Source organism: Ananas comosus, linkage group 5 (genome assembly GCF_001540865.1).
Source record: "Ananas comosus cultivar F153 linkage group 5, ASM154086v1, whole genome shotgun sequence".
NCBI lineage: Eukaryota > Viridiplantae > Streptophyta > Magnoliopsida > Poales > Bromeliaceae > Ananas > Ananas comosus.
Window position 1 is genome coordinate 3,348,810 of NC_033625.1, and position 27,739 is coordinate 3,376,548.

Sequence of the window (27,739 nt, forward strand, 5' to 3'; positions counted from 1 at the left end):
TAGTTCAATTTATATTCGTTATGAATAAAATATATAGTAAGCCTTTTCTTTCTCTCTTAAAAAACTATTTTAATTCGTAGCTCTATTGAAATTAGTTCGAGTCCGAAAAATTTGTTAAATTTAACAGCTCTATTAATAAGTTTATTAAAAGTTCTTGGCTTTAATCCTTGCTACGGCATTTATTTTTTCGCTAAATTATAGAAAATTTTTCTGTCAATACTCACTTTTTTATTTTTCCTCCCTGTCATTTAAAAACCTATACTTTACTCTTTTGTAAAATAAAAAATATTCACTTCGCCCATTGTCGTTAGTGCTCCATTAGGATTCAGTTTATGAAATATTATTATATATTTTTTATATCAAAAATATCTTTAGCCCTCTCTCTCCTGCTCCCTCGCCCTCCTCCGCCTCGCCGCTTCACCACCTCACCCTCCTCCGCTGCTTCACCCTCGCCCACATCTCCGTCCGTGCCCACAAACAACCCCTCGTCCTCCTTCGCCACGTCGCCTTCGCTCTCGTTGCCCTTGCCCACCTCTCCATCCACACCCACCTGGATTTCCTCTCTATTGTTGCCGAAATAGACGGGCGACGAGGGTACAGGAAGAGAAGGGGAACAGGTAGAGAAAAAAATAGAGAGAACCGCGGCCGATCGAGACGCGAACCGCTACCGATCAAGGCAGCAGATAAGCAAGATGAGGGAGGGAACGAAAATGGTGAGAGACAAATTGGTCATTTTGTCATCATAGTTCACACCATACCCTTCTATGAACATTTTTAATTTTACAAAGAAACAGAATGTAGATTTTTAAATGACAGAGAAAAAAAAAAGTAAAAAAAGATAATTGATAGAAAAAATTTATGTAATTTAGTCTTCTTTTTTTTTTGTTTTTTTTGTTTTGATGTGAGATAAGGCGTTTATTTACGTAGGGCGCTCAACCTTAATCAAAACAGTGAACGTTGATAGAGCTATTTCCAAATGGTTTATCGCTGAGGAGGTCTCCATTTAATTATATTTTATATTCTAATTGTGAAAGAGATGTTGAGTTTTGTTTAATTGGAGGTGTTTGGAGGAAACATTTGTTTACATTAAACCAAGTTAGAATAGTTGAGAAGGATCAAAACACAATTGGTTGGGAGAATTGTCTAAAGCGGAATGCTAAGTAAAGCTTAATTAAGCAGCTAATCAATAATGTAATTTAATGATAAAGAGGACAAAGATTTACAATATGCTTACCTTGTAGAATCCAACTAAGGGATTCATCTGGATGCATGTATTAGGGGAATAATTAAAAAGTTAAAGTGGGTTTTGATTGACTGGAGATACAAATCTTAGCTTTAATTTGATAAAAGGGAATAAACTATTCCTCTTTAGTTTGCTCTCCAATAGTGTGTTTAGAGGTACAAAAGTAGAGTTGCTAATAAGTATGAATATATTGTATTTGTTCCCGAATATTATAGTTTGAACAAGCGAACTAAAAATAGTTTGAGAATTAGTATGCAATTAATCAAAATTTGATAACTTAAGTGCAAGATAGCACGAGTGACCTGCGCTTAATTTTATGTAATTATAGATAATTTTGCAAGGATATAGATTACTTCAAATTTTCAACTTTAGAGCTATAGAGTGTTTATAAAAATATCTAGTTTGAAGGGGTTCGTATATAATACGTAGAAAGATGTTTATGTTTATTTTATATATTCTCAAATTTTAGAGTTTTGTACGAAATTTGAAAAGGAAAAATTCAAAGCATATATATATATATATGTATTTTCAAACTTCTCAGACGCGCATACATAAATCTCAAACTTTCATAAAATATTCAAATGTCAATTTGAAAAAATTTTGTAAGCTACAAAAGTGAGATTTCAAACTTGAATTATACCTGATGCTTGATTTTGGGCCTAATTTTCCGGCCATACCAAGAAGCAACTTATAAATCTGTAGGCCCAAATTCAGTTCAAATTAACCATAATGCGGCGATTAATCAAACTTGTAATTAAACTTTGGGTCAACCCAGGCTGGATCAGGTGGAAAACAGAAAAAATTATGGTTTGAGCTCAAAATGATTAAAAAAAATTAAAAAGAGGTTTTATTAAAAAAATCTATGTGAAGTATGTGTAATGATGATGTTCTTTTATTTTGTGTATCATTAAAACCTGATTATAATATCACCAACCATGTCTACTAAGTTTTTGAGAGAAATAAAATATGCTATTTGTTTGTTCTAATTTTTTAGAAATATATATGACTGAAAAATATAAAGTAATCGGACTTCAAGCTTGAAAGCTCGTATATTGGGCATTAAATTCTTTGTCACATGCGCGCTACGGTTGGTGATATATACACGCTACATAGCTTAATTAGCAATTTGGCAAATTAATTTATTAATAAAAAAAAACTTTCCAAGAAAAAACCAACCAAACTTGAACCAGCCAAATAGACGAAGTCCTAAAACTGGCTTTGTAGTTTTTTTTTTTTTTTTTTTTTTGCTCAAATCAACGAATCAAATTAAAATCAAACAAAGATTATCGTGCTTAGTTTGATTTTTTGGCACCACCAAGTTTACTTTCGTTTTTTAGTTTTTTTCTACTAATATTTCTAAAAAATTTTATTTTTGGTGATCTAACTTTCTATACAATTTATTCGGAAATTTAATGTTATTTTTACTTCATCATTGCCTTATAGACACTGAATTAGAATTGTGTAAAATGGAAAAAAGTTCACCTTTTTTTTTTCTTCTGGAAAGCATTAAATAATTTTTCATTTTATCAATAATTCTAATTTTTCTGTAATTGAAAAGCCATGAATAATTTTTCTTCTCATCTATATTTTAAAAATTTCTGTAATTAAACAACAGTAAATTGTTCCCCGACGCTAATAAAGGCGTTGAATAATAATTGGGTGGTTTTATCTTTAACAAGAATAGTAAATAAATTTTAAACAGTAAATTATTTACACAATTTTAAAATAACTTAATATCTAAATAATATTTTTCAATCCTCACTCGTAAAATGAATGTTAAATATTAAAATATATAAACACCGTTCTCTAATAACTTAACTTTTAAAGTATAACGATTGCTTTATTTAATATTAAAAAAAAAGATCTTGAATTTGAGTCAAGTCAGGTTCTTAATATTATAAATTTCTTTCCTCACATAGTAAATTTTTATATATTTTAATATTTAACAATAAAAATTATAATATCTTTAAATAAATATTTTAAAAGATTTTACCTTCAAATTTAAATTTTAATATTTTAAAAAATATAGCAAATAATTCAACGTATGTACAAAATAATAATTCATTAACTGTATAAATTTAATTTTATAAATAAATTCTTAAAATATTACTTGTAAGATTGTATACAATAATTTTCAAGTATATTAATAAAAAAAAAAATTCCTTTCCTCCGCTTCCGACTCCTCTCTCCTTCTCTCTCTCCACTTCGATCTCTCAAATTCCTCTTCCCGTCGAATCGCCGAATCAAGCTTCCATGGTAACGTAAAATTCATCATTTTTTTTTTTATATTCTATTTACCTTTCATCCGTAATCTCTCTCCCTCACATCTCTCGCCCATCGATTTCGAGCTCGTAAATAAATCATCTTGAAATCGGGATTTAATTGGGCTGCAGTCGGCGCTGTTCAACTTCCACTCGTTCCTGACGGTGGTGCTGCTGGTGATCTGCACCTGCACCTACATCAAGATGCAGTTCCCCACCATCCTCGATCGCAAAACCGGGTAATTTCTCTTTCAATTCCACAATAATGTGAAAAAATCACTCTCATATCTGGAACGAGCGATTTGTCCTCGTCAATTTGGTATCCTGATGATAGATCCACCCGCAAACCCTAACTTTGATGCCAAGTATATGTTGTCTTTCGCTTAAACTGGGGATAAAAACCCGGCTGTTTTTAGTGAGCTAGGGTTTTGGTGTTTTAGATTCCTTTCTAGATTATTGTAATTGAGAAGGATTTAGTGCTTGATTATGTTCCAGAAAGGGTCTGGAAGATTCCTGAAGAGAATGGTAGCGAAAGGTATGGAAATATGCTGAGCTGAAATTTTGAGTTCGGTTTGATTCGTTCTTTTACGAGAGTCCGGATGAATAATAGTATGATTATAGTATTGATTAATAGGATCTCAGCTTTGTAAAAAAACAAAAACTAGTAATAGGCAATTGACTTACTTAGTCATACCCTTCTCGGCAACGGAAACCGCTACAAGCAAGCAAATACAAAAGCATCGTGACAAGTGTGAAAAATCAAGCATTGATGCCCTGAAATTGAAATCTAAATTGCTGGGAAAAAAATCCACCTACGAAATATCACTTGTTCTGCAAGCCTAGTTCCTCCGTATCAATTAGTGCCAAAATCAATGATCGATAAGTTTCGATAATGGCTGTTGTTCGTATGTGCGAGATATAGGTTTTCACAATTTATGATTTTTTTTTACTTTTTTTTCGTATGTATTCTTTTTAGATGTTGTAGATCGGATTACTCACCTGGGAAGGAATCCCGTCCGACTATTGCTCTATAACTCTCTTTGTCTGTGATAAGTTCAAGATTAAGAGTGAAATGTACTAATGTTGATATAACAAGTTGTGAATGTTTCGTAGGCACGAAATAAGATAGAAACTAGTATGTAGCGTCAAACATGATCTTTTACATGATCTTTTAAAGGCTGCTAATCAGCTTATATTGTATTATTTCTATGTCATATTTTTTTACCTTGCCTTTTCTTTCAATTTGAAACTCCTTCAATTATCGTTGCACGTAGATCTTAAGGAATTGTTGTTCATATCCATGTTAATGTTCACAATTTCTTATAAGAAATTTTTCATATTGGCAGATTTCGTGGCTTCTTCTGGAAAGCAGCCAGAATAGGTATGCTCATTTAGTTCTAATATGCCAAAGTTTGTTCACAAATCCATTTATGTTCATGCAATCTACTTTTGTGTGTGTGTGTATATACATGTGTATGCTTGCACACATACATATATCATATATGTTTGTTTCGGCGAGAAATATGTAGTTTGAAGTTTTAGTTTGGGTTTTGGTTTTGGCTGGTATCTATGAGGATCAGTACAGGTAATCCGAAGGATTTGGCACTTTCCAATTTGTTTTGGCTCATAATAAACCAAAAAAGTATGAAAAGATAAATTTTTTTTTTTTTTTTTTAAGATGTGGATCAAAATATAGAGTGCCACACTGAGTACTGCTTAGTTTACTGCTATGAGGATCAATGTGGCAGAAAACATTTAGTCAGGACCATTTTAAGAGAGAATGTTCAAATTAGACCAATTTGGGAATAATCTAATCTACAGTACATAGATACAACACATATAAAAGAAAATACTACAGGATAAAAAGCAGGTAGAGTTGATGGATATCAGGGATTTTCTCATTCCAGACATTTTGAATGAGAAAAATGGAATATGTCAATTCCAAGTGCCTAGTTCCGTGGGGAACATAACGACATTTAGAAGATGAAAAATCCAGCCAGCCTTATGTAGCTCCAGCTCTCCGGCTCAAAGTAGCATCCATTGGATGCGCACCATGAGAATCATTGATGACATTTCCTGTCAAATCATGAATGATCGAAGTCAAGCAGAAATATGATTTGCTCTTTTGCATGTTTAGTTGAGGTTGATTCATTTCAATTTGTGAGTTTATTTCAGTCTAGTCGTAGCCTAAGCTCTATCTCACTATCTGTATATAATACATCAGTCTTCTCGATTCTTATTCAGGTGAACGCCTAAGCCCTTGGGTAGCCCTCGGATGCTTTATAATGGGGGTATCGATAATCATTTTCTGACACTCAGATATATATTGTGCCAACTTATCTACCTGTATTAAGTGGACTTGTGTTCAGGTTTTGTAGAAGACTTGTTATCATTTTTTTAAAAAAATTCTCACTACTAATGTTTTTTGCTCTATTTGTTTGTATATTTTCTTTATTTATAAATTCTTAGTGCAAACTATTGCGACTCTTTCTGCACTTTTTTTGTAGGAGATGATTCCTATCCTCATCTAAGCTTATCAAATAATTCATTCATCTTTCCGAAAGTATCTAGGGTCTTTTTGCATAATAGTTTTTCTTATTCAATTTGATCGTTCGCGTTGTTATATGTAGAGCTGTAATCTTGCCGCATTCATTTCTATATCTAGTTTGGGATTTGCTTTGTCAAAAGTCCCCACTTTCAGACGCTACAATTTCAAGCTAGGCCTGTGTCCATGTGTATCGTCTGAGAGACATTTTCTAGCTGGAAGTTTAACCGCAAGAATGTTCTTCATCTGGGACACCTGATGTTGGTGGTTGGAATATCAGTGTAAAGTTAATGTGGAAACTTCTGTGGTTATGAAAATTGCATGTTAGTGAGCTAATGCCCTATTAAAGGAATATGCAGAAAATTGCGCTATTCTATCAACTTCAGAGCATTGTATGGGTGATCCGAGTACCTCCGATCCTAGGCACCCCAGCCAGTTGGAGGATGCCTGCTAGTCCTAGTTATTGCCAATACTACTTGACGAGGAGTAAGGGAAGCATAGAATCGCTGGATATCTCGTCAGAAAAAATCTTCTTCCGGAATGTGGTGCTCAACAAAATTGTTCTGATGACAAAATGAGTACTTTGCAAAGGAACCAACCGATTGCGAAACGGCAGATAGTAGTCCCAGTTGACAACTTGCATTCGAGTGTTGGACTAGAACTAACGTTGATGTGGCCTTTCCAAGCCGAACACAAGGGAAGCTGCCAACACTGTTCCCTCCCATCGCGTGGAAAGTCGAAGCTTTACTTTTGGAGGTGTAGGCAAGACTATCAGTTTTAAAGCACCTCTTCTTAAGTTACGAAGAGTAAAGATTACTAGATAGAATCTATAGAGTTAACCGGTTGAGTTAGTTTCAGTTTAAAACTATTGAACGATGAGTTAAATTAATTTGAGTTGATATGGCGCATATGAACATCAAACCAAGATAGGAAAGTACCGAGGCAGTTCTTAAATTGTCAAATTGAGTAGTAATGAAGGACGCGCTGTTTTGCCGTGAGAGATTTTGAACTAAATCTCAGAACGTGCTAACATCTAAGTCTACATAATTATTAGAGAAAGCGAAGGAGAGTCTCCGCGTTGTAGCCATGTTCTGTCTCTCATGTTTATTGCAAATGTAAAGGGTTCAGTACAAAAAACTCCAAGATGATTCAATGCCGTGGATGACTAATATCAGCGACGAAATCTCTGATACGCAGTACAAGGTGCAATAGCATAAAAGCAAAGGACGTATGCGAAAACTTTCCACCAACCAAAACAATGCACCACTCACACAACAAACCTCTTCACTAACATATGCAAAACATTCATTCGGTGTCCAGTAAGATGAAAAACAAACCAAACAATAAACCGCAATCTTGTTGGTTTGTCGCAAGACGAGCGCAAATGAATGCCACTCTGGTGTAATAATCTGTTGCACTCAGTTTCCGGTGATCAGCTGATCACAGGTTTTCAAGAGCCAGATTTCAATTACAAGCCTCTTGCAGCGAAAGATCTATTGCCCCAACTATCATCACCAAATGATAGATTCAACAAGCCAAGATACCTCAATCAATCCATTTTCTTCAATTTCTTTCAAGATGTGATACCAACTTATTAAATGAAACAAGAAAAAGGGCATTCAGTTAGATACACACACTTCCAATAGTTTACGCATGGCCGACAACAACAAGATGACAGAATGTTAACATTCATCTTTGTAAACCAACGTGAGATATATTTACCACATATAACAAGTATTATTATTACCATCACTTGCAGACACTAATGGTAGGATGAATTAGCATAATGTATATGAAAAAAATAAATCTCAGATAAAACCCGAAAAGCAACCCAAGAAGAAACAAAATCTGAGGTAAAAATTATCAATTAAATAGTGAAATAGTCCACGAAGAAATCAATTGAAGTGGAAAAGGTCATCACCCATAAAGCTACGGCGAAAATAGCACCAACTTCAAACATGACGACAATTCATGAGAAATGGAACCGATACGCTAGCAAAGAAACAAAAAAGAAGAGCCAGTTATGGTTACATAATCGAATTATCCATTAAGTAAATCAACAACAGCAGCGAAGAGTGTAGAAATAAGCTTCGAGTATGAACGAAAGAAGCAAGTATTCCCTGACGACAACACAAAAGAATGCAAATTGCACAACAGCTTGCACGAGCACAAGGTAGACTAGATAACTACCGAAAATACACAAATTGGCTCTTAGAATCGCAGGAATAAGCACCAGTAAGAAACAAACAAAGCACAAATATTGTCGCGCGCATATTTTGAAGTAGTGATAACCATATATCACCACACAACTGAATAGACTGATGGGAATGAACTAATAATTCATGTATGCAATACATCCATACTTAACAAGATTCCAATTTTTTTAAAAAAAGCAATCATAATGCAGCAAGTGATGAAAGAAAATAATCCCCACTTTTTCCAGCACCTCCAATCACATAATAGAGAAACAGCACAAATCGCATCAAAAATTGACGACATAACAAACTTGGGCAACATTCCATCTTCACTTAATAATAACAAAGCGATTATGACGGTATTATATGTAAAGCCATTACAATCCCCACCAGAATTACTACATCATTATATTCGTAATACCATTCATATAAGCAGCAGAGGTGCGAGTAACTCACATAAATGCTCCATAACAGGAAACAAGCTCACATACGATCCAAATATCACATACTATTAGAAAAAGGGAGAGAGCAAAAAAAGAAAAAGAAGAAGAAAAAGATTAAATATTTTTGTTTTCTCTGTTTGGGAGTTGGGGATGGTACCTACCGATGATCCATAGGAATCATCGGATCTAGATCTTGTCGATGTCCTCGTCCTCGAACTCGACGTAGTCGTCGGCGGCGCCGTCGTCCTCCTCGTCGAGGCCGCCGGCGATGCCCTCGTTGAGGCGGGTGGTCTCGGGGAGCTCGCCGTAGGCCTTGAGGAGGCGGGCCTCGTCGGGCATGTACTTGAGGATGACGTCGGCCTTGTCGTCCTGGTAGTCGCGGAGGCCGACGAGGACGATGTCGCCGGCGGCGATCCAGACCTTCTTGTGCATCTTCCCGCGGATGTGGCAGAGCCGCTTCGTCCCGTCGATGCACATCGCCTCGCACCGCCCGTTCCCCAGCATCCGCAGCACCTGCGCGTACTCCTGCCCGTCCTCCTTGAACACCAGCTCCCGCTTCTCGTCGTCCGCCTCGTTCTTCCCCCGCTTCCGGTTCTTCCCTCCCTTCCCCTTGTTCTTCGGCATCGCGACCGACCTCCCAAACCCTAACCCTAGGAACCCTCTCTATAGAAGACGAGACGACACGAGACGAGGAGGAGAGACGAGGAGAGACGGAAACCCTAGATCGAACAGAGCGAAAACGGATGAGGCCTTTATATTTATATTGTTATTATTATTATTATTATATTATTATTTAATATAATATTGTTGAAACAGGAGAACAGGGTTGCGTTGGAATCACGAAACCTAGTAGAAGTCGGTATGAAATGAAACGGATCGGATATTGTTCTAATTATATACCCGCGCATCGATATTTCAATCTTATGCGCATCCGAGTAGAGTATCCGAATCCGGATGCGACTAAACTTTAAATTAAATTTACATTTAATTTGTGGATCCGAGTTTGTATGAGGAATTTGAATACAAGCCGATGAATTCGAATTCAAATTTAAAATTTAGGTTCGAATTTTAAAATTTTGAGCATGTAATTTTATTTTGAATTGTGAATTTTATTTTAAACATTATTATGGTTCGTTGAATTTTTGTTGAGCAAACTACAATAATGAGCTGATTGTGATTTTGATTCCCGCTATTAACCAAACGAGTTAGAATATTTCATCACTCTATTTTTCGTTCCGATTTATTTTGATTTCGCTCGTCACTGTGAGTTAGCACCAACCTTTAAATTTTACCGAATAATGATTCAGATATGTAAGATTTGAACAAGGGCATGAGATTTTAATTGTATTATATCTTGTTTTGTGCTAATTCTAGCTCATGTTCATATGCATATTAGTTTATATTATTATTGGACTACAAATTCGATTTATATTTGAATTCCAAAAGAACATCTCAATTTATAGTAACAAAAATTCAACATCCAATAATACATATCCTTATGCTTCAAATAAAACAAAAAAATACAGACATAATTTCGACAACTTTCCGACCGTATCCGATCTGTTTTCGCCCTACTAGAAGATAAACGAATGTCGTTGGCCCGCCGACTTGATCCGTCAAGCTTCAAAATTACAGGCCCGAAAATAATTCAGATGAGAACTGCGCACACAAGCCACGATTATATACCGTCTTGACTCTGGGAAACATAATCACGTTTACTGAAAAACTCAGCTGGCTTGCCGACATAGATAAGAATACAGAATGGCATTACAATTCAGGCTGCGTTATACATCTGCTAATTTTGTTGTGAAAAAGACAAACGAGGCATCAGCGACCGTCGATGCCACGATATTTGCGAACAATGGAGCTTCGTCCTCGACCTTTGTAGTTTAGCATTTGCATTCATCGCGCAATGGATCTTCATTGTGAGAGACCAAACACAGTTCCAAACCCTATTTCAAATACCAGGTTCCAATATGTAACTACACTACCAGAAGGTAACTTTTAAAACATTGGAATGTGAGTGAAAAGGATTTAGGACAAATCTGAAATACCTGTCAGAGTCATCGCACAGAGGATTTTTAGCGTCTCTTAAATTGGAACATTTTGCTTATATCTGGTCTTAAGCATGGATAACCTCCTCTGAATAGGTAACTTCTCATCCTTCTTCCCCATTTTATCCAAATAGAATACGATTTTCTTTAGAGTGAGCATTACTTCTTCGCTTTCGTAACCCAACTCTCTCTCTTGGATGCTCAAAATCCTTTTCAGATTGCACAATATATCACCATCGTTCTTTCCCAATCTTGCCTGAACGGAGACTAGGCAGTCGAGAGCTTCACCTGCAGATAATAGAAATGGATATAATACTACTCCAAGTGATAACATTACACACACAATTATTTAAGACAAAAACTTGCGAGGTCTCAAAGTATTTCCAAACACAACTACTGCGAAATCAAGGCAGCATATAACATCCTTACCCACTGGAAGAGATTCTTCTCCAAATGAACCCTCCCGTATTCTTACAGCTTCTAGAGCCAGACTCTCAGCTTCTTGATCCTGATTTAGATTGTACAGAGTAACAGCAAGGTGTAACATAGGGACGGTTATAGATTGATCATCTGGGCGAACTGATTTCGACATAATATGCAAACATGTCCTCAGTAGGCGCTCTGCCTCCACAAAATTTTTTGAACGAGAATGCGAGGCGGCGAGATTCAGAAGGTGTGTCACTGAATTGGGATGTTCAATCCCTTTAAATCTTTCGGTGATCACCAAGCATTCTTGTAGTAGCTCTCTTCCCTCCTGTTCCCTGTTTGGAAATAATAATGAGATATTATAAGGATATCAAAAATAATAGAATCAAAATATGTAGTACAGAACTAGATAAGATGCCCCCTTTACATTTACTGTAACAAATGTTGCCTTTTAATATAGCAGGTTCTTGTACTAAGGGTAAGCGCATACTAATTATTCTGATGAAAGCGAAGGACAAGAAAAAAGTAAAGATAGAAACAAAGAAGGTCAATGGAGAACTAAAAGCAAAAAAAGAGTGACTATACTAATATTTTTACAGTGATTGTAATGGTTACCTTCCTGACACATGGAGCAGTTCTGCCAAGTCAACCCTCATCTTCTCAAGAAGACTGTCATCCAAAGCCATGTAATTTGTATTCTTGATAACTTGGAGGCCTCTTTTGTACATATCAATAGCTTCCTCTACATTACCTGCAAAACTAATTTTAAGTTGAAAAACAAAACATAAACATATGACAAGCAGTAGTTCTTTAAGTGCTGCCTATAGAAGATACTTCGAACTCGAAAATAAACAGAATAGGCTCTTAGTGTTCCATGACAATAGCAAAGTGAAGCTAGAATCCACCTTTTGCACAGAGAGCGTGTGCAAATGAAGACATAGCCATCCCAGTCCTTCCGTCATTCTCTCCATATGCTTCTTTATATATCTCTAAAATTCTTGAAAAGAGAGAGAAACAAAGAGAAAAGGATAATTAGAAAGTGAAGATAAATGGGAAATAAGTAATATCTTACCAAAAAAAGATAGCTACAGTAGCATTTAAATCCTATTCAAAAAGGTAGGAAATACAACAGGGATAAAAACTTGTATATGATAGTATTAATTTTCGTTAGAATCTTGTTATTATGGGTCCTGCAAGAATTAATTAGTCTTCCATCATTGGATACAGATACTGGATGGGTGAGCGAAGATCATAGGGTCCAGTGGTATTTTATTTCTGGGTCTTTATTGGAGTCTGCATTCACTCGAACTGTAATTGGATTTTATTGAGCCCAGTTGGAGACCGTTTGGGTTTACGTTAGTTTAGATTATGGTTTGATTCTTATTTATTTGGGAAGGGATAGCTACTTGATCAATGATATTAGTAAACTCTGCTGAGTATTGAAAGTAAAAGAACATCAACTATAGAAAATTTAGACGGTATTATAGAGTACCCTTACCCATAATTTATTATGCCATAATAGAACAGAATACAGGATTTGAGAAACAAGCTAAATTGGGTAAGTAGAGCTTGTGAATGTTCCAAGAAACATACCACGTACTACAATACCTGCTAAAGCAATTTTCAGCCTCTACTGCCTTTCCTTCACTAAGCAACAAATTGCCGAGGCCAGATAAAGGTACGACAAGCTCCTCACTTCCCATTCCTCTCTTCTTTTCCAAGATATCAACAGCTCGCTGATAGACTGCTATAGCTTTAGTAGATCTTCCAATTGATCTCAACACCTTTGCAATGCCCATAAGTGGTAGTATGAGAAAAGGGCTCTGGTTTCCTACAAAAATTGTATTTCTGTCAACAATTTTTCATCAGCAACTGAAAGCAAGAAACACCAACCAATGGCGAAATGGATAGCTACAATACTTTTACCAGTAAATATAAAATTACATACACAAAGTCATGAAGGACTTTTCTTCTAATACAGTAGTACACTAGTGACTATCAATGCCAACTGTAATAAAGAACAATGAAATGGATTAATGGCAATCACGGTCCCTCTTTTACTATCTTTCCATAATGTGGTAAATGCACCAGCAAAACAACCTATACAGTATTCCAGCGAAATTAAGCATTTCTTGCAATTTAAAATATTAGGCACTTCTGTTTACCTGAAGTAACTAATGGCCAAATCAAACTTAGTGCTATGGTTAGGTCCCCGACAGAACGAACAAATTGGACTATCTCACTTTGGTACATATGTTACATAAAAAACCCTGGTGTTCAACTAAACTCTTTAGAGTTTAAAGAAGCATTTACCAATTTTGGTACTTACCAAAGTACACCTCTAAAATTTTCAGACTCCTTTCATATGCATGAAGAGCATCCTCAAACTTGCATAAAGCGGTGAACATACTGCCCATATGCACCAGTATTGAATCCACTAGTGGAACATCATCATTCAGCATGCTCACAATCTCATCCAACTGGCATGCACAAGATCATAGAAATTATAAGTAAAGCAAAAGACATGAAATTATTTCAGTCCAAAACCATAAAAACTTACCGGTTAAAAAATAAAGTTTAAGTACATTCTTTTACAGGTGATGCTTCATGGGAATATCACAATCCATTTGCTCCAGGTAAGATTTTGATTTTCTTATGAGTCGAAGGAAATAGGAAAATGGTGTTTAGGAAAATGTAGGAAAATTACCGTGTCTAAAAGATGTTCAACAATTTTGAAGTCACCCACGCCCATATATCCTAACGCTATGATGTCTAGAGTAGCAGCTTGCTCTATGCCTCTTAAACCATCTTCTATTTGTTCCCTCACTGATTCATAATTTGCTCGAAGTAGGTCAATGGCATCATCTTTATTACCCATTTCAAGCTGGCTTTTAATCTCAACAAAGAAATCTTGAAGCTGTCTCTCAAACTCGCCCATACTGTCCATGTCAGTGTATGCCTTATCAGGCAATTTTGATCTGCTAAAGGAAAATTAGCAGAAGTATTAAACCTAAGTTGAATAGAATGGTTTTTCCGACACATCGTATGAGATAGAAAAGACTAATGCAATTAAATTAGAGGGCACAGCAATGTCAGAGGAGAAAAAAGACACAGAAGTGTGACACCAAAAGAATAACATTTTAGGGCCAAAAGATGATGAAGCACCACCATAGGGTAAAGAATAACAAATTAAGGTAAAGCATAATATAAATACACAAAAAAAAAAAAACAAAGTTGGAACATGAATTAGAATAAGAACAACCATCAAGAAACAGGACAAGTTTACATATATTTTTTTTAACCATCAACACACAAGCTATGTCAACAAACTGCCTTAATCTAACTCAGCTAGATGACTCAAACTTTCATTAAGATCAATTAGCATAATTTAACGCTTCTTAAATGAATATTCATCGAATCGAACCACAAATTCTGTTAAATGATTGTTATTCTCTGAAAGCTTAGGCTCCTACAGAATGATGTTTTAGTGTTTTATATTCAACAAATTTCCCTATCTCATAACAAAGCACCTCATCTGAACTCAACGAAGAATCAGCTAGGGCAAAAATGCTCAAAATAAACACATTGTAGCTCAAGCAGCATAATCTACAACTACAACAACAACAAAAACAACAGACCTTTGTGAATTCTCCTCCTTAGAGAAAGGAACGCTCTCCTCCCTATAAGCATAACGGAGCTTCAAAGATCCATCTCTTTGTGCTCCCAACACTCCACACCTCACAAAAACCCCAATATCGGCATTCGAGGATCGACGAGGGACTCTGAAACTGGCACAAAGAAGCACGAGTAAAGCAAGGTCTCTTCTTCTCTATTGAGGCATTAGATCGAACATGTGGTGAGCATGAAAAGCTTTACCTTGGAGGGGACAGGAGGAGGGGTGAGAGGTGGAGGAGAGACGCGGCCATGGCGCGGCGCTTCTCGGAGCTCGGCTCGGTTGGAGACGATAACGACGCTGATAATAAAGCATTAGTAGTAGTTTCGCTTTTGTTAACGGATTAGAATGGGCCAAGAGTAGGTCCATAATTTTAGCCCGGCCCATTGTTTCGGCCCAGTTAAAATTTATGGAGAGCCCCTAATCTATAGGCTACTTGATGTAGACACTTTTTTTTTTTAATTATTGATAATAATCCTATCATTTGATTATTTTAATTTGAATAAATTTTCTGAGTCGAATTGAGGGTTTGCTAAACTTTTTGGAAAGAATTTGTAGACTACCCCTATCAGCTTATATTAGTATTTTCAAAGTTCTTGGTATGACTTTTGAATACTGATTATTCAAAAATAGCCCAGTAACCTTGATCTATAGATTGTGGCCCATGATTTTTCTTTAATTTTGTATTTTGTATTTACCTTTTGGATTAATTTCATACATATCATTGCAAAAATAGTGAATGACAAATATATCCCTATAAAGTTCAACTTTTATATATTGTTTCTATAAAAGTTATGATGTTTTCAAATATATCTCTGCCGTTAGAATCTGTTAGAAAAATTTAGTTAACTATAGGTTAAATACTTAACTCTAGTTAGTTTTTGACATTTTTACCTCTTTATATTATACTGTTATGACTTTTTGAGGGATATATTTGTGATGGCAAAATTAAAAATATAAATGATTCTCTAACGGTAACAAACCAAAGGAAAATACTTGAAAATATTAAAACTTTTGTAAGAATAATATATGAAAATTGAACTTTGTAGTAATATATTTGTCGTTTACTATATTTACAGTAACATGTATGAAATTAACCCTTACTTTTTTTTTTATCATTCACCTTCTCTATAAGCTTATTTGAGTTTTGTATGTTCCAAAATGACTATCAAGTGATATTTATTTTCCCTGTCTTCTGGGCTAACTCTTCCAAATGCTAAAGCTTCCCAGATTCTACCTTGAACATGACTATTCTCTTTATTATATACATTTTTTATAAACTTGTCCATAAACTCCTAATTAACCTCAAAAACTACCATAAAGATGGTATAACTTTTACTGACCGCCCCTAAAGCAAGTGGCAAAGGACTTGGTAGTTGGTACCCGAGACCCAAGTTCGAATCCTAGTTGATTCATATTTCCACCTAAGTTTATTTCTAATTGAAATAAACGAAGCGGGTAGCGTGCTATCTATCTCTAAAAAAAAAAAGATGATATAACTTTTATAATCTGAAAAGTTGGATGCACAAACTCCTTTTTCTCGTGAAGGCATCATAGTAACCGAATTTTAAATTATCGACTTATCAGAAATCTTTAAGAATAACAACCAACTTTACTGCTTCAATAATCACTGATCGTCCCTAGAGCAAGTGACAAATGACTTAATGGTTGGTACCCGAGACCTAAGTTCGAATCCTAATTGATTCACATTTCTAGCTAAGTTTATTTTTAAATAAAATAAACGAACAGGTAGCGTGCTACCTATCCCTCAAAAAAAAAGAAAAAAAAAAAGAAAAAACTTTACTAAGCAGTAATCAATCTTTTTAATCAACTATGTAAAGCAAAATTGGAAAGAAGCATAAATGCACTTTCACCCAAGGGAAACTAAAGCACTTATAAATTTTTAACAATGACATTGGGAGTTAACAAGAAATATATATATGCTCACCAAAGAGCAAAAGGTTTTAGGAACTCCAAGACCTTGGCCTATCGAGTCTCTTGAGTCCCTTTTAGGAATCCACACTAACCATTTAAAAGCACACAAAGACACATATGAGTAACATATCCCTTTGGGATGAGCACAACACTAAATGTTGGGGACATCTATATGTTTGATTTTTTAACTAAATTAAAATTAAGCTCAAAATTAAAGCTAGCCTTTGCACGGCTAGGTTTGAGCTTTTTGGCCGTTGGATTGCGAACTCCCCACCCTGTGGCCGTCCCCGATCACCACGACCTCCTCCATCCCCACCTCGCCCTTCCGCCGCCGCGCCTCGATCTGTTGCTGCGTCGATTTGTAGTACATGACGTAGAGTACCAGCTGCGCCACCGCGAACATCACTCCCAGCCCATTAGGGATCTGTCATAGACGCACAAACTGTATGATATAATATTGTTCGGTAAAATATTGCTCAAGTTATACTATTATAGAAAAGTGTTACAGATACAGTAGAATCAGAACATTCACATTAGGATTTTTATTTTTAGGCCTCAAAACGGTCGCTTTTAACATGGTAGTTGAACTTAGCCCACATAATTTAACGAGGTTTTGTGAGCTCAACTAACCACCGCTAGTATTTATTGTTCAATTCCCCGTGTCTTGTAACGCACATTGTTCTTTTTCTTACATATTTATGTTTAAGATATTAAGACAATTTCTAAATTATTTCTTGTCACATAAATTTTTTATGCATATATTTTTGGAATAAAGATAAAAGCAGTTGTTAAAAGTAACACGTCAAAATGCAATTGTTTCTAAAGCTTTGAAACTCTGTTTCCTTTTACAAAAGCAGGAAAAAAAAAATGCAATTGTTTCGACAAGCAGTATTATTTGTACACATATCATGTACTTGTAAAATTGTAAATTTTTACCTTTTTTATCAAAAATGTCTATTTTTACAACAAAAAAAAATCAAATAGAATTTTTTTAACCCTAGGATTTTATAGGTGTAAAATATACACCTTAAAATTAACGATATGCAGCTTTTCATTTGTACACCTTTGTAAATGGATATGGAATATGTGCAATTCTAACTACTATTTTGGACCCATAAATACCAATCCAAGTGTGTTACTTAAAATTGGTTCAACACATAAATTGAATTCATTGACTTTGAGGGCCAAATTCCAAAAAGCATTGAATAGTAGTGATAAAAGCATCCAGCCCCAGAAAATTATTGTCAGAACCCGGTGTATTGGTACATCTTACACATACACACGCAACATATATTTGATAATCAATGTGTTAAAATTTTGATTTTAATCAAAGAGATTATATAAGTAAGTGATTGCAGTGAATGAATGGATTATATATATGATTGCAGCGCCATCTTATAAAGTGATTATGTCTAAAAAGTTAACAGTTTTATTTGTTACGGAAAAGATTCATATAATAAGAAACAACTCAAAGCGAACTATATATGTCACATGTATGTACAAATAATTATTTGAGAAATCAATTGTATGAAAGGAATATTGTTCGATTTGTAAGAAATAGATGCCCAAAGTTTATGAAAAATTTTATTTGGATATCTTATAAATGTCATAGATTGTATTGAATAAATAAATGCTAATTTTGAGGTCAATATAATAAAATCTTAGGAAGGCGGTGCACGGTGCACCAGATGCATGCAATAATTTCTATTGTTGCCGGGTCTAAAGGCTCCACAACTCACTGTTTCATGCAAATGGAGACAAAGTGTTCAGAATATAAAGACCACTTCTTTGTTTTTCTTTTTTTTTTCTTTTTTCTTTTTTTTTTCCTTTTTGTTTGTTTTGGTATGTGCCCGTAGGCCCCTAGAAGCCCCAAACGCTCAATGGGGTGTTGATTTTTTTTTTTTTTTTTTTGAGAGAGAAAGATAGAAAGTTATTAAGCTATTATTTTATTTATTTTCTAGAAAAAAACTTAACTAGAAATATGAAACAACTAGACTTTAAATTTGGAATCTCAAATACCAACCATAAAATCCGTACGTTTGGTTATAAATTAAGGTTTGAACTTTAGCCTCCCCTACAGGGAGATGCTATCCTACCAACTCAGATAAGGTGGTTTGGTGATACGAAGATCACTCCCCCAAAAGAAGAAAAGTAATTAAACTACTAGTAAAAGTAACTAACTTACAGTGATATAGGGGTCAAAGCGGATAAGAGCGTAAGCAGTCCAGCAAATGCCGTTAAAGAAGGATGCAAGGGAGAGAGACAGGGGCATGTACTCCACGCTTTTTGTCTGTATCACCATTTTCTACAGCACACACAAAAAACCAACAAAAGCCCAGGTAATTAATTAATCAACACCTTATTTATATAAATTTCTCAAGAAAAAGGAGGAAAAAAAAGCACAAATATATATGTAACCATTATTTCTAATGTTTTCATATTTATATACATCCCTCTCATGCAAAATATCTGATCAATCCATATATAGTACACCAAGAAGCTCATGCATGCACATGGCCTTGTCCAACTAACCATGCATTTGTTAACATGCACTTTAATTTGTTGGACTTAACAAAACCTTAACCAAACTTTTCACACAGTAGAGTAAAATACTGAGTCTTAATTACATATCTTTGTAGCCCACTCTAATAGTTAGAAGATGATTTTGATACTTTTTCTAAACTCTCTCACATTTTTATGAGATGATGATAATAATTTGTACCATGACGGAGAGCGGCGCGGCGTACATCATGGTCCCGAAGATGACGCAGAGGACGCCTACAATCATCGACCGCTGCTCATGAGTGTGGGCCAAGGTGAGGACGAGTAGCGCGACGAGCGCGACGAAGGCCGTCTCCGCGACGAGCACGACGAACACCTGAAGCCGCTTCTTCCCCCGGGAGTATACGAGGAAGAGGAGCACGTAGGCGAGCTCGATCGCCAGGCCGGAGCCATTGATGGTTATGACAAGCATGCTATGGGGGTGCACCATGGGTATCCCATACACCACCCACATCATGCAGTTGAGGAGGGTGCACAGGTAGGGCACTGGAGAGAATTGTTCCACTGAACCCTTCTTCCATATTGTATAAAAAGTTGGCCTGTTACATGCATGGATATTATAAAACATACACACACACAAACAAAAAGAAACTCTAACTAGTTTACGAAAAATAATTTCCCAATTGGGTAGTAATATATGTGCAAGTGTAAAAATGGAGATTGCACTTACGCTGGTGATAAGAATAGCCCTAGAGCAATTGCATTACCTTCAAAAAACAAATAAATTCATAAAAACAAGTTAGAAAACTATAGGATTTTAACAAATTCAATAGAAATGAAACTAAAAAGGTGTTCTTCATATACAGAAGATAATGGAAGTTTTCAAGAAGAGAAATATTAATTTGATCGATCGACACCCCATGATACATAAAACGAAAACAAGCACTCAGGATATGAGGTGAGTGACTAGGATAAAAAAAACTAACAAACAACAAAAGAATATTAGATGTACCCTAATTAAGGATCAAAAAAAGATAATTTTGTAAATTACCTACGACACCAACTGCAGTTCGGATGGTATCAGCAGAAACCATGGCTGTTTCAAGCTGTTCAAAGAGATAGATCGAGAGCACTTGGAAACAAAAAAAAAAAAAAAACTCTATAGGACTATTTCTACAAACTACAAATCACTACTTGTTGTAAGAGTATGCCTCAAAGAAGAGAACAAGGGCCTCCTTAAATAGAGGGATGAGGCTAAGACCTTTAATTGCTCTCTCTCTCTCTCTCTCTCTCTCTCTCTCTAAGTGGCTTGGTGCATGACATGTAATGGGTGATATGGATAGGATGCAACACATGTAAGGGTGGGAGTTAAGAGAGGGATGAGGGGACTTGGCACTGCTTTCGAGGATGCCAAAGCCCTAGTGCCTATTCAGAAACTGTTAACTGAACCAAGCGCATCCATGCAGTTAATTCATACACCACACTCAATATACATTTACATAATCCAAAAAGTATATATATATATATATATGTGATCTCTAGCTACCACCTGTAGGGGTCCATGCATGTATAAAATATCGTAAGTTATAAAGACTAGTTACGTACGTACGTAGATAGACATCATGCAACCCTAACAGAGGGCGCAGAGGTATTATTCAATTCATAAAAAGATTAGGTATCTAAAATTTTAAACTTTCACATACATAATTTTTTTTTTTTTATGATTTCGCGCACGGTGCACCTGGTGTATTCCCATGCATGTTGAACAACATTATGACCACAAACAGTTAAAACTTGTTAAGTCCTATTTCAAATTTGCAACACCAGTGAGCCAAATAAATAAATAAATAAATAAATAGCATTTATTGTACACAAATATGCAAAAAAACCCAGCCCACCTACTCTTCCCAGTCCCTAGTGAGCGTTACAAGGCTTATCCACTGCCATTTATTTAGGATAAGTCAAAGCACTCCGCAAAAAAACAAAAAAGAAAAAGGAAAAAAAAAGAAGCACATTTAATGGAAAATAAAAATCCAATTAATAAGCAATTAATTCTGTGTGAACTCCACTTGTCATTTGATTCGGAGTAAGGGGGTGTTTTGCATGTTTATAGCAGTGCCTTTTGTTGCTGTGCAAGTAAATTAGAGGTGCTTATCCATTACTACAATGAAGGGAGTGAGGATATATGACCATAATTAATTATGGGGTCAATGGATTAATTAATTTTAAGGAACAAATAAGATTCAGATTTCATATCTCTAGATTTCATTATTTATTAAAGAAATTAATTTTATTCTGGCTTTTAGTGATGGCACGTGTAATAACCTTATGGGTTCTCGCGGTAGGCGACTATGGTTTGGATCCGTATGACTCGTATTGATCAACCTAGCTAGGTTTAAGGACATGAAGGAGATAGCAAAGGGTGTGAGATGTGATTCAAGAGCTTTACATGTATTAAACCTACATTGTAGTCAATTATAACAATAGGTTTTCAGAAGCAGCAGCTATATATTTATATGTGCAATTCACTGGTTTCATCACATCAATTCTTTACATGCAATTTCTCTCACTTTCACTAGGGACGGCGTTTTCGATTAGTCCGATGTACGAGATTTTCCTATCGAAAAGCGAGATGCATATCATATCTTGCCAACATAGTGATTACATACTATAGTGAGGGTGTGCAAAAATATGTGAAATCATTTATATTTGATCACATCAATTCTTTAAATGCAATTTCTCCCTTGGTTACTATCACTAGGGAGGGCGTTTTCGATTAGTCCGATGTGCGAGATTTTCCTATCGAAAAGCGAGATGCATATCATATCTTGCCAACGTAGTGATTACATACTAGCTGATGGTGTGCAAAAATATGTGAAATCATTTATATTTCATCACATCAATTCTTTAAATGCAATTTCTCCCTTGGTTACTATCACTAGGGAGGGCGCTTTCGATTAGTCCGATGTACGAGATTTTCCTATCGAAAAACGAGATGCATATCATATCTTGCCAACGTAGTGATCACATACTAGTCGCGTGCAGAAATATGTGAAATCATTTATACTTGATGCTATAAACTCGCGCTCAACCTGTTGATTGGACGTGTTCTATCTTGTGATAGTAGCACCCAGTGCACATGCATGCCAAGGGAATTGTTAAGGATAATAGTTCTATATTGGATTGAGAAAAAATCTTAATCTATATATATATATATATAATATGCGACGGTATTTCTACTTATTGGGCTAAGTTATAATTAGATTGGTTTGAGCTCTTTAACACATTTAAAGTGTCATATCAAACAGCCTTGTGTTGTGTTTAGTTGGTAATCTAGGAATACCACAAAATTTCAGAAGAGCATTCCTAGAGTTAATTATTATGCCAAAAACAAAATTAAAAGCTACACTAGAAACAATTAATAGAAAAACTTTTTAATGTCATGTCGAGAATTACATGAGAGTGAGTGGAAACATCTTTATTCTATAATTCGAGGGAATTTTAAGCCCTTTTAAGGCTATTAAGTGTGTGGAAGAGGTAATATAATAATTAAAGTTGGAACAAATGTCAACATACAAGTTTTATCCAGGGAATTTGTCACATGATAGTGTTTTTCCCATTGAATTGCTGGAAAATTCCTTTGCATGAGGCACAAAATAAAAGGCAAAAAGAATCCACGTACAAAACACTAGGGAGTGGTTATAGTTGAAGAATATTGGGTTATAGTTGGGGAATATTGGGCTGCTACAATTAATATAGCATAGGCTTATTCTTTTTTTTCCCTTTTTTTTTTTGGTGGTGTAAAGTGACATAAACTTATTGATGCAAAGCAAGAAGATAACAAAATGAAGTTTATAATTATTGAGGGTGATAGATAGTGGTATCAACCTCTTTTATATCCAATTGAAACCCAACACGAATTAAAACCTCGCAAGGATAAATTAGAAAGCTATCCTACGCTAGGAGGGGTTAAAGTACAAAAACATTATGATCAGCATCTCTGCATAATGGTGCAAATTAATATATCTTTTCTTTTCTAAAAAAAAAAAATCTTTTCAGAAAAATACACTTCAACACACACATACACACCAAAAAAAAAAAAAAAACTTTTGAAGAAAAGGAAGGAAAAGAAAGCATCCCTCAACAATTCAATATCTTAATTAATTGAGATTGTGGTGTCAATTTCTTTACAACTGGAGATATTCTCTTTAGAGCAATTCTACCCGTACGTACAATTAACCTATATATATACTAGAGTGTAAAACTTACACCCACAAGTTTTGGATGGATTATATTAGAGAAATTCTACTCTTACACTTCAAAAAAGTGTGTAGATATTATATCATTCCATTCTAGAGTTTATAAAAATTCAAATAGTTTTTAGTGAAAATAAAAAAAAAGAGTTGATGTAACGAATAAAAAATTAACGATCCTTGAATGGAGTAGGTTTAAGATGTGCACTCCATTTTAGAATATACCAGTAACGTTGGTTATTATATATATTAAGAGAAATTTTATTTATATATACACCGCAAAAGAATGATGTAGATCAATCTTACACTTCCTATCCTAGGGTTCATAAAAATTCAAATAATTTTTAGTAAAAATAAAAAGATTGATAGGATAAATAAAGAATTAATGCTATATAATGTTATGTTTATAAACATATTTTACAATACTTTATAAGCTAGCAAATATGAAAGTATTTAATTGATAAAAAATTATAAATCATGAGAAATAAGCGCGACTTACAATTTCGAGATTGAAATCTAACTATTATATTGTATAGTTTATAAAGTGTTGTGAAATTTGTTTGTAAGAGTTATTTATTTTATCAACTTATATGGTATTGGAAATAGACCCCTGAAATTATTCATTTTATCCGCTTCGAAAAGAAAAGTCAATATGAGTGTATTTAATTATGGGATGGTTTGTTACAGACATTGAAAAGCACAACTTCACAGTGTATATATCTATATATTGAGGAGCTTTTGGACTACTAATCCTACAAAAATTTTTAAATATAAAAATAGGCATTACAAATTTTTATTTATAAAAATAGGCTAATAAAAGTAATGATTCACCGTTTTTATTCTAATTTATATATTTTCTAAATCCAAACTTTTAAAGATGTATAGTATTAAACACTAAAAATAATTGGGAAAACTTAAAAAAAAAAACCCATGTGGTTTTGCACTTTTTCATTTTAGTACCATGTGGTTTAAAGTATATCAAATTCGTACCATGTGGTTTTGCACTTTCTCACTTTAGTACATATGGTTTAAAGTGTATCAAGTTAGTATAATGTGATTTTATTTTTGTATCAAGTTAGTACCATGTGGTTTTATTTTTCTCTTAATGAAATATTAAACCACAGGATACTAAAATGAGAAAGTGCGAAAACACAGGATACTAACTTGATACACTTTAAACCACAGGGTACTAAAGTGAGAAAGTGCGAAACCACAAGATACTAACTTAAAACACTTTAAACCACAGGGTACTAACGTGAGAAAGAGTGAAACCACAAGGAGGGTTTTTGAAGTTTTTCCAAAATAATTTTAATATTTTGAAGAAAGGTATTTTAAAAAATAAATAATTTATTTACCGTATAGACCTAATTTTGTAAACACATTTGTTAGAGAACTATTTTTATAATTAAAGTACTTTCTAAGGCTATTAATGAGGTGGAAGTAGCTCATAACTTCCGTGACTCAATATTATTTCTATAGAAAATGTTTTTATCCACGTGCAAATTTTCGGCCGCTCTTTGAACTTCTTTGATCAGATTGAAGCTTCTACGAAAAGTTTGTTTTTTTTTTGTTTTTTGTTTTAGTTAAGCTGTTGGAATAAGCCATGAAAGCATCTCCCACTGATCTCAACTTTTTGTTTTTATTTTACTTCTGAGTCTCTTTTTAATTGAAAAATAATAATGCTCCGCTAGTAAAGTAGCATGGTCGAGCTAACCTCTCTATTTGTATGGGTCGTAGCCGCTACTTAAAAGAGCCCAATTTGAGTCCTTCGATGAATTCACGCACTGCGAGGAGGAAATGTTGAGGAGATAGCGATAACGTTCAAAGGCCAAATTGCTAGCCTGTTTGAACAAAATATATATATACATATATATATATATATATATATATATATATATATATATATATATATGATAATATATATATATATATATATATATAGAGTGAGGCTACTATGCTATCGGAAGCACGGAGCTTCCGTGCTTCCACCTGTTTCGATGTTGCGACTTGTCGAATCATCGATCGCTCCGTTAAACTTGATCTAGAGTATTTGAATACCTAGAAAATAATATTTATGATTTTACGATATCATTTGCTCTAGTAACGAAGGGGCTCAAAAATCAACGGCTGAAAATAAAAATCTACAAAATGTAATAATATGACATTAAAATTTTAAATCAAAAATATTGATCTGGTTTTATATAGTATAAAGAATTTTCTATCAAAATTTCACATGATTTGGAAGATTTCTACACCGTAAACTTGCAAACGGCTCACTACGGTCATTGAAATTTGTTGATTTTGACCCATTCGATCACATAGGCAAATATATCGAAAAAATAATAAAATTATTTTTCTAGTACTCCAAATACTCTTAGATCAATTTAACGAGCCGATCCGACGATTCAAAGTCGCACATCGAAAACGAGTGTGAAGCACGGAAGGCTCTCTTTCGATAGCATAGTAGCCTCACTCTATATATATATATATATATATATCGCGGTTAAGTACTATCTATAGTATCAAGGATTTGATGCTAAGAGTTTTCCGCCGTTATATTTAAACTCTTTGATTATTTACCTGTTAAATTATACTATTCAACCAAACACTCACTCAACCCTAGAGGCCCATTCGATCCTAACCACCTGTTTCTGCAATCCAGGGACTACAAAATCAATAGCACAAATAGCTTAGTGCTATTGATAGTATTCCAGCCTATATATATATATATATATATATATATATATTAATATATATATATAATTGAGCCTAGAATACTCCCAAAAGCACCATGAAGATGATGCTTTTGATTTTTAGGCCATTGAGGGAGAGATGTAGGGTTGAGATGATGGTGGTATGTGTGTAGGTGAATAGTGTTTGATCCAAAAATTATTAGTAATCAAGGAGTAGATCAAAGGGCTAAAAACTTAGAAGCACCACGGGTTGGTGCTTCATAAAAGTATTCTATATAGAATACTTTTGGTACTTTTAAGAGTATTCTACATCTCTCCCTCTAATGGCTAAAAACTCAAAAGCACACTCTCTTGGTACTTTTAAGAGTATTCTAGCTCAACTATATATATATATATATATATATATATATATTATATAGAGAGAGAGAGAGAGAGAGAGAGAGAGAGAGAGAGAGAGTCCGGCGCTATGCTATCGAAGCACCAATGCTTGTGCTATCAAGTTTCTACCATTAGATTAACCCGCTTTGATTATTTTTATCCGTTAGATTTTACTATTCAACCAACTACCCACTCAACCTGAGGGGCCCATATCATACCTAACCGTACAATTTCTTAATCGAAGGGCTAAAAACTAATAGCACCAATAATTTGGTACTATTGATAGATTCCAGCCTCTCTCTCCTTCTCTCCTCTCTCTTTCTCTCTCTCTCTCTCTCTCTCTCCTCTCTCTCTCTCTCTCTCTTCTTCTCTATATATATATATATATATTATATATTATATATATAATATATATATATGTAACTAGGCTGGAATACTATCAATAGCACCAAGCTATTGGTGCTATTGATTTTTAGTTCTTGGATTGAGAAATGGTGGTTAGAATGATGTGGCCCCCTAAGATTCAGTGAGGGTTGGTTAATAGTATAATCTAAACGGATAAAAATAATCAAAGGGTTAAATCTAACAGTGAAAAACTCAGATAGCACCAAATCCTTAGTACTATCGATAGTAGACCTCAGCCAAACTCTAAATAATATATATATATTATATAGATATATATATATATATATATATATATATATATATATATATATTTGAATCTTTTGCTTACATATCCCTTACTAGTATTTAAAAAAAAAAAATTACCCCTAAATATCCATCTAAAAATTCAATTATATTAATAAACCCTAAAAAAAAAAAAGAGAGATTTGAAAGAAAATTTTAAAACCAGCGTAATATTTTAGTCATTTATAAATAAATAAAATAATTTTAAAGTTTTGAAGCGCATATTAGAGATTCCCACCGCGATTTCTATGCAATCAATAAGCTTTATAGTAGGCACCTAGCAATTGCCAAATGAGACCAAAGTACGATATAAAGTTTCTAGATGACTGGTGCTAGTTCCACAATACTTTGTGTACCAAACATTTATCCAAAACTAAAAAAATGTTTGTATGGCCCAGAATAAAAGGGAAATATAAAAGCTGAGAGGATGAAATATCTGGAATTGCGGTCT

The 27,739-nt window shown here is 34.5% G+C and overlaps 4 protein-coding genes across 5 annotated transcripts; 1 reads left to right on the forward strand and 3 right to left on the reverse strand.

Moving 5' to 3' along the window:
* On the forward strand, nucleotides 3,369–5,999 carry LOC109709878 (protein kish). The gene is made up of 4 exons (XM_020232246.1): nucleotides 3,369–3,499; nucleotides 3,637–3,743; nucleotides 4,851–4,885; nucleotides 5,749–5,999. Exons 1-4 carry the CDS (start codon nucleotides 3,497–3,499, stop codon nucleotides 5,814–5,816), a joined length of 213 nt encoding a protein of 70 aa, XP_020087835.1. The 5' UTR covers nucleotides 3,369–3,496; the 3' UTR covers nucleotides 5,817–5,999.
* LOC109710999 (eukaryotic translation initiation factor 1A) lies at nucleotides 8,548–9,458 on the reverse strand. The gene has a single exon (XM_020233857.1). The coding sequence runs from the start codon at nucleotides 9,309–9,311 to the stop codon at nucleotides 8,874–8,876; it is 438 nt and encodes a 145-aa protein (XP_020089446.1). The 5' UTR covers nucleotides 9,312–9,458; the 3' UTR covers nucleotides 8,548–8,873.
* LOC109710587 (nephrocystin-3) lies at nucleotides 10,119–15,156 on the reverse strand. 2 transcript variants are annotated; one of them, XM_020233288.1, is made up of 10 exons: nucleotides 15,044–15,156; nucleotides 14,806–14,955; nucleotides 13,875–14,145; nucleotides 13,497–13,647; nucleotides 12,776–12,998; nucleotides 12,073–12,164; nucleotides 11,783–11,918; nucleotides 11,171–11,502; nucleotides 10,742–11,029; nucleotides 10,119–10,639 (listed from the first exon to the last, which is right to left on the reverse strand). In XM_020233288.1, the coding sequence occupies exons 1-9, from the start codon at nucleotides 15,091–15,093 to the stop codon at nucleotides 10,779–10,781; spliced, it is 1,656 nt and encodes a 551-aa protein (XP_020088877.1). In that variant the 5' UTR covers nucleotides 15,094–15,156; the 3' UTR covers nucleotides 10,119–10,639; nucleotides 10,742–10,778. The 2 variants fall into 2 exon arrangements, with proteins under 2 accessions (XP_020088877.1, XP_020088876.1); XM_020233287.1 differs by having other exon boundaries at nucleotides 13,875–14,148.
* LOC109710588 (bidirectional sugar transporter SWEET4-like) lies at nucleotides 16,722–20,588 on the reverse strand. The gene is made up of 5 exons (XM_020233289.1): nucleotides 20,329–20,588; nucleotides 20,008–20,044; nucleotides 19,498–19,876; nucleotides 18,961–19,080; nucleotides 16,722–17,199 (listed from the first exon to the last, which is right to left on the reverse strand). The coding sequence occupies exons 1-5, from the start codon at nucleotides 20,369–20,371 to the stop codon at nucleotides 17,008–17,010; spliced, it is 771 nt and encodes a 256-aa protein (XP_020088878.1). The 5' UTR covers nucleotides 20,372–20,588; the 3' UTR covers nucleotides 16,722–17,007.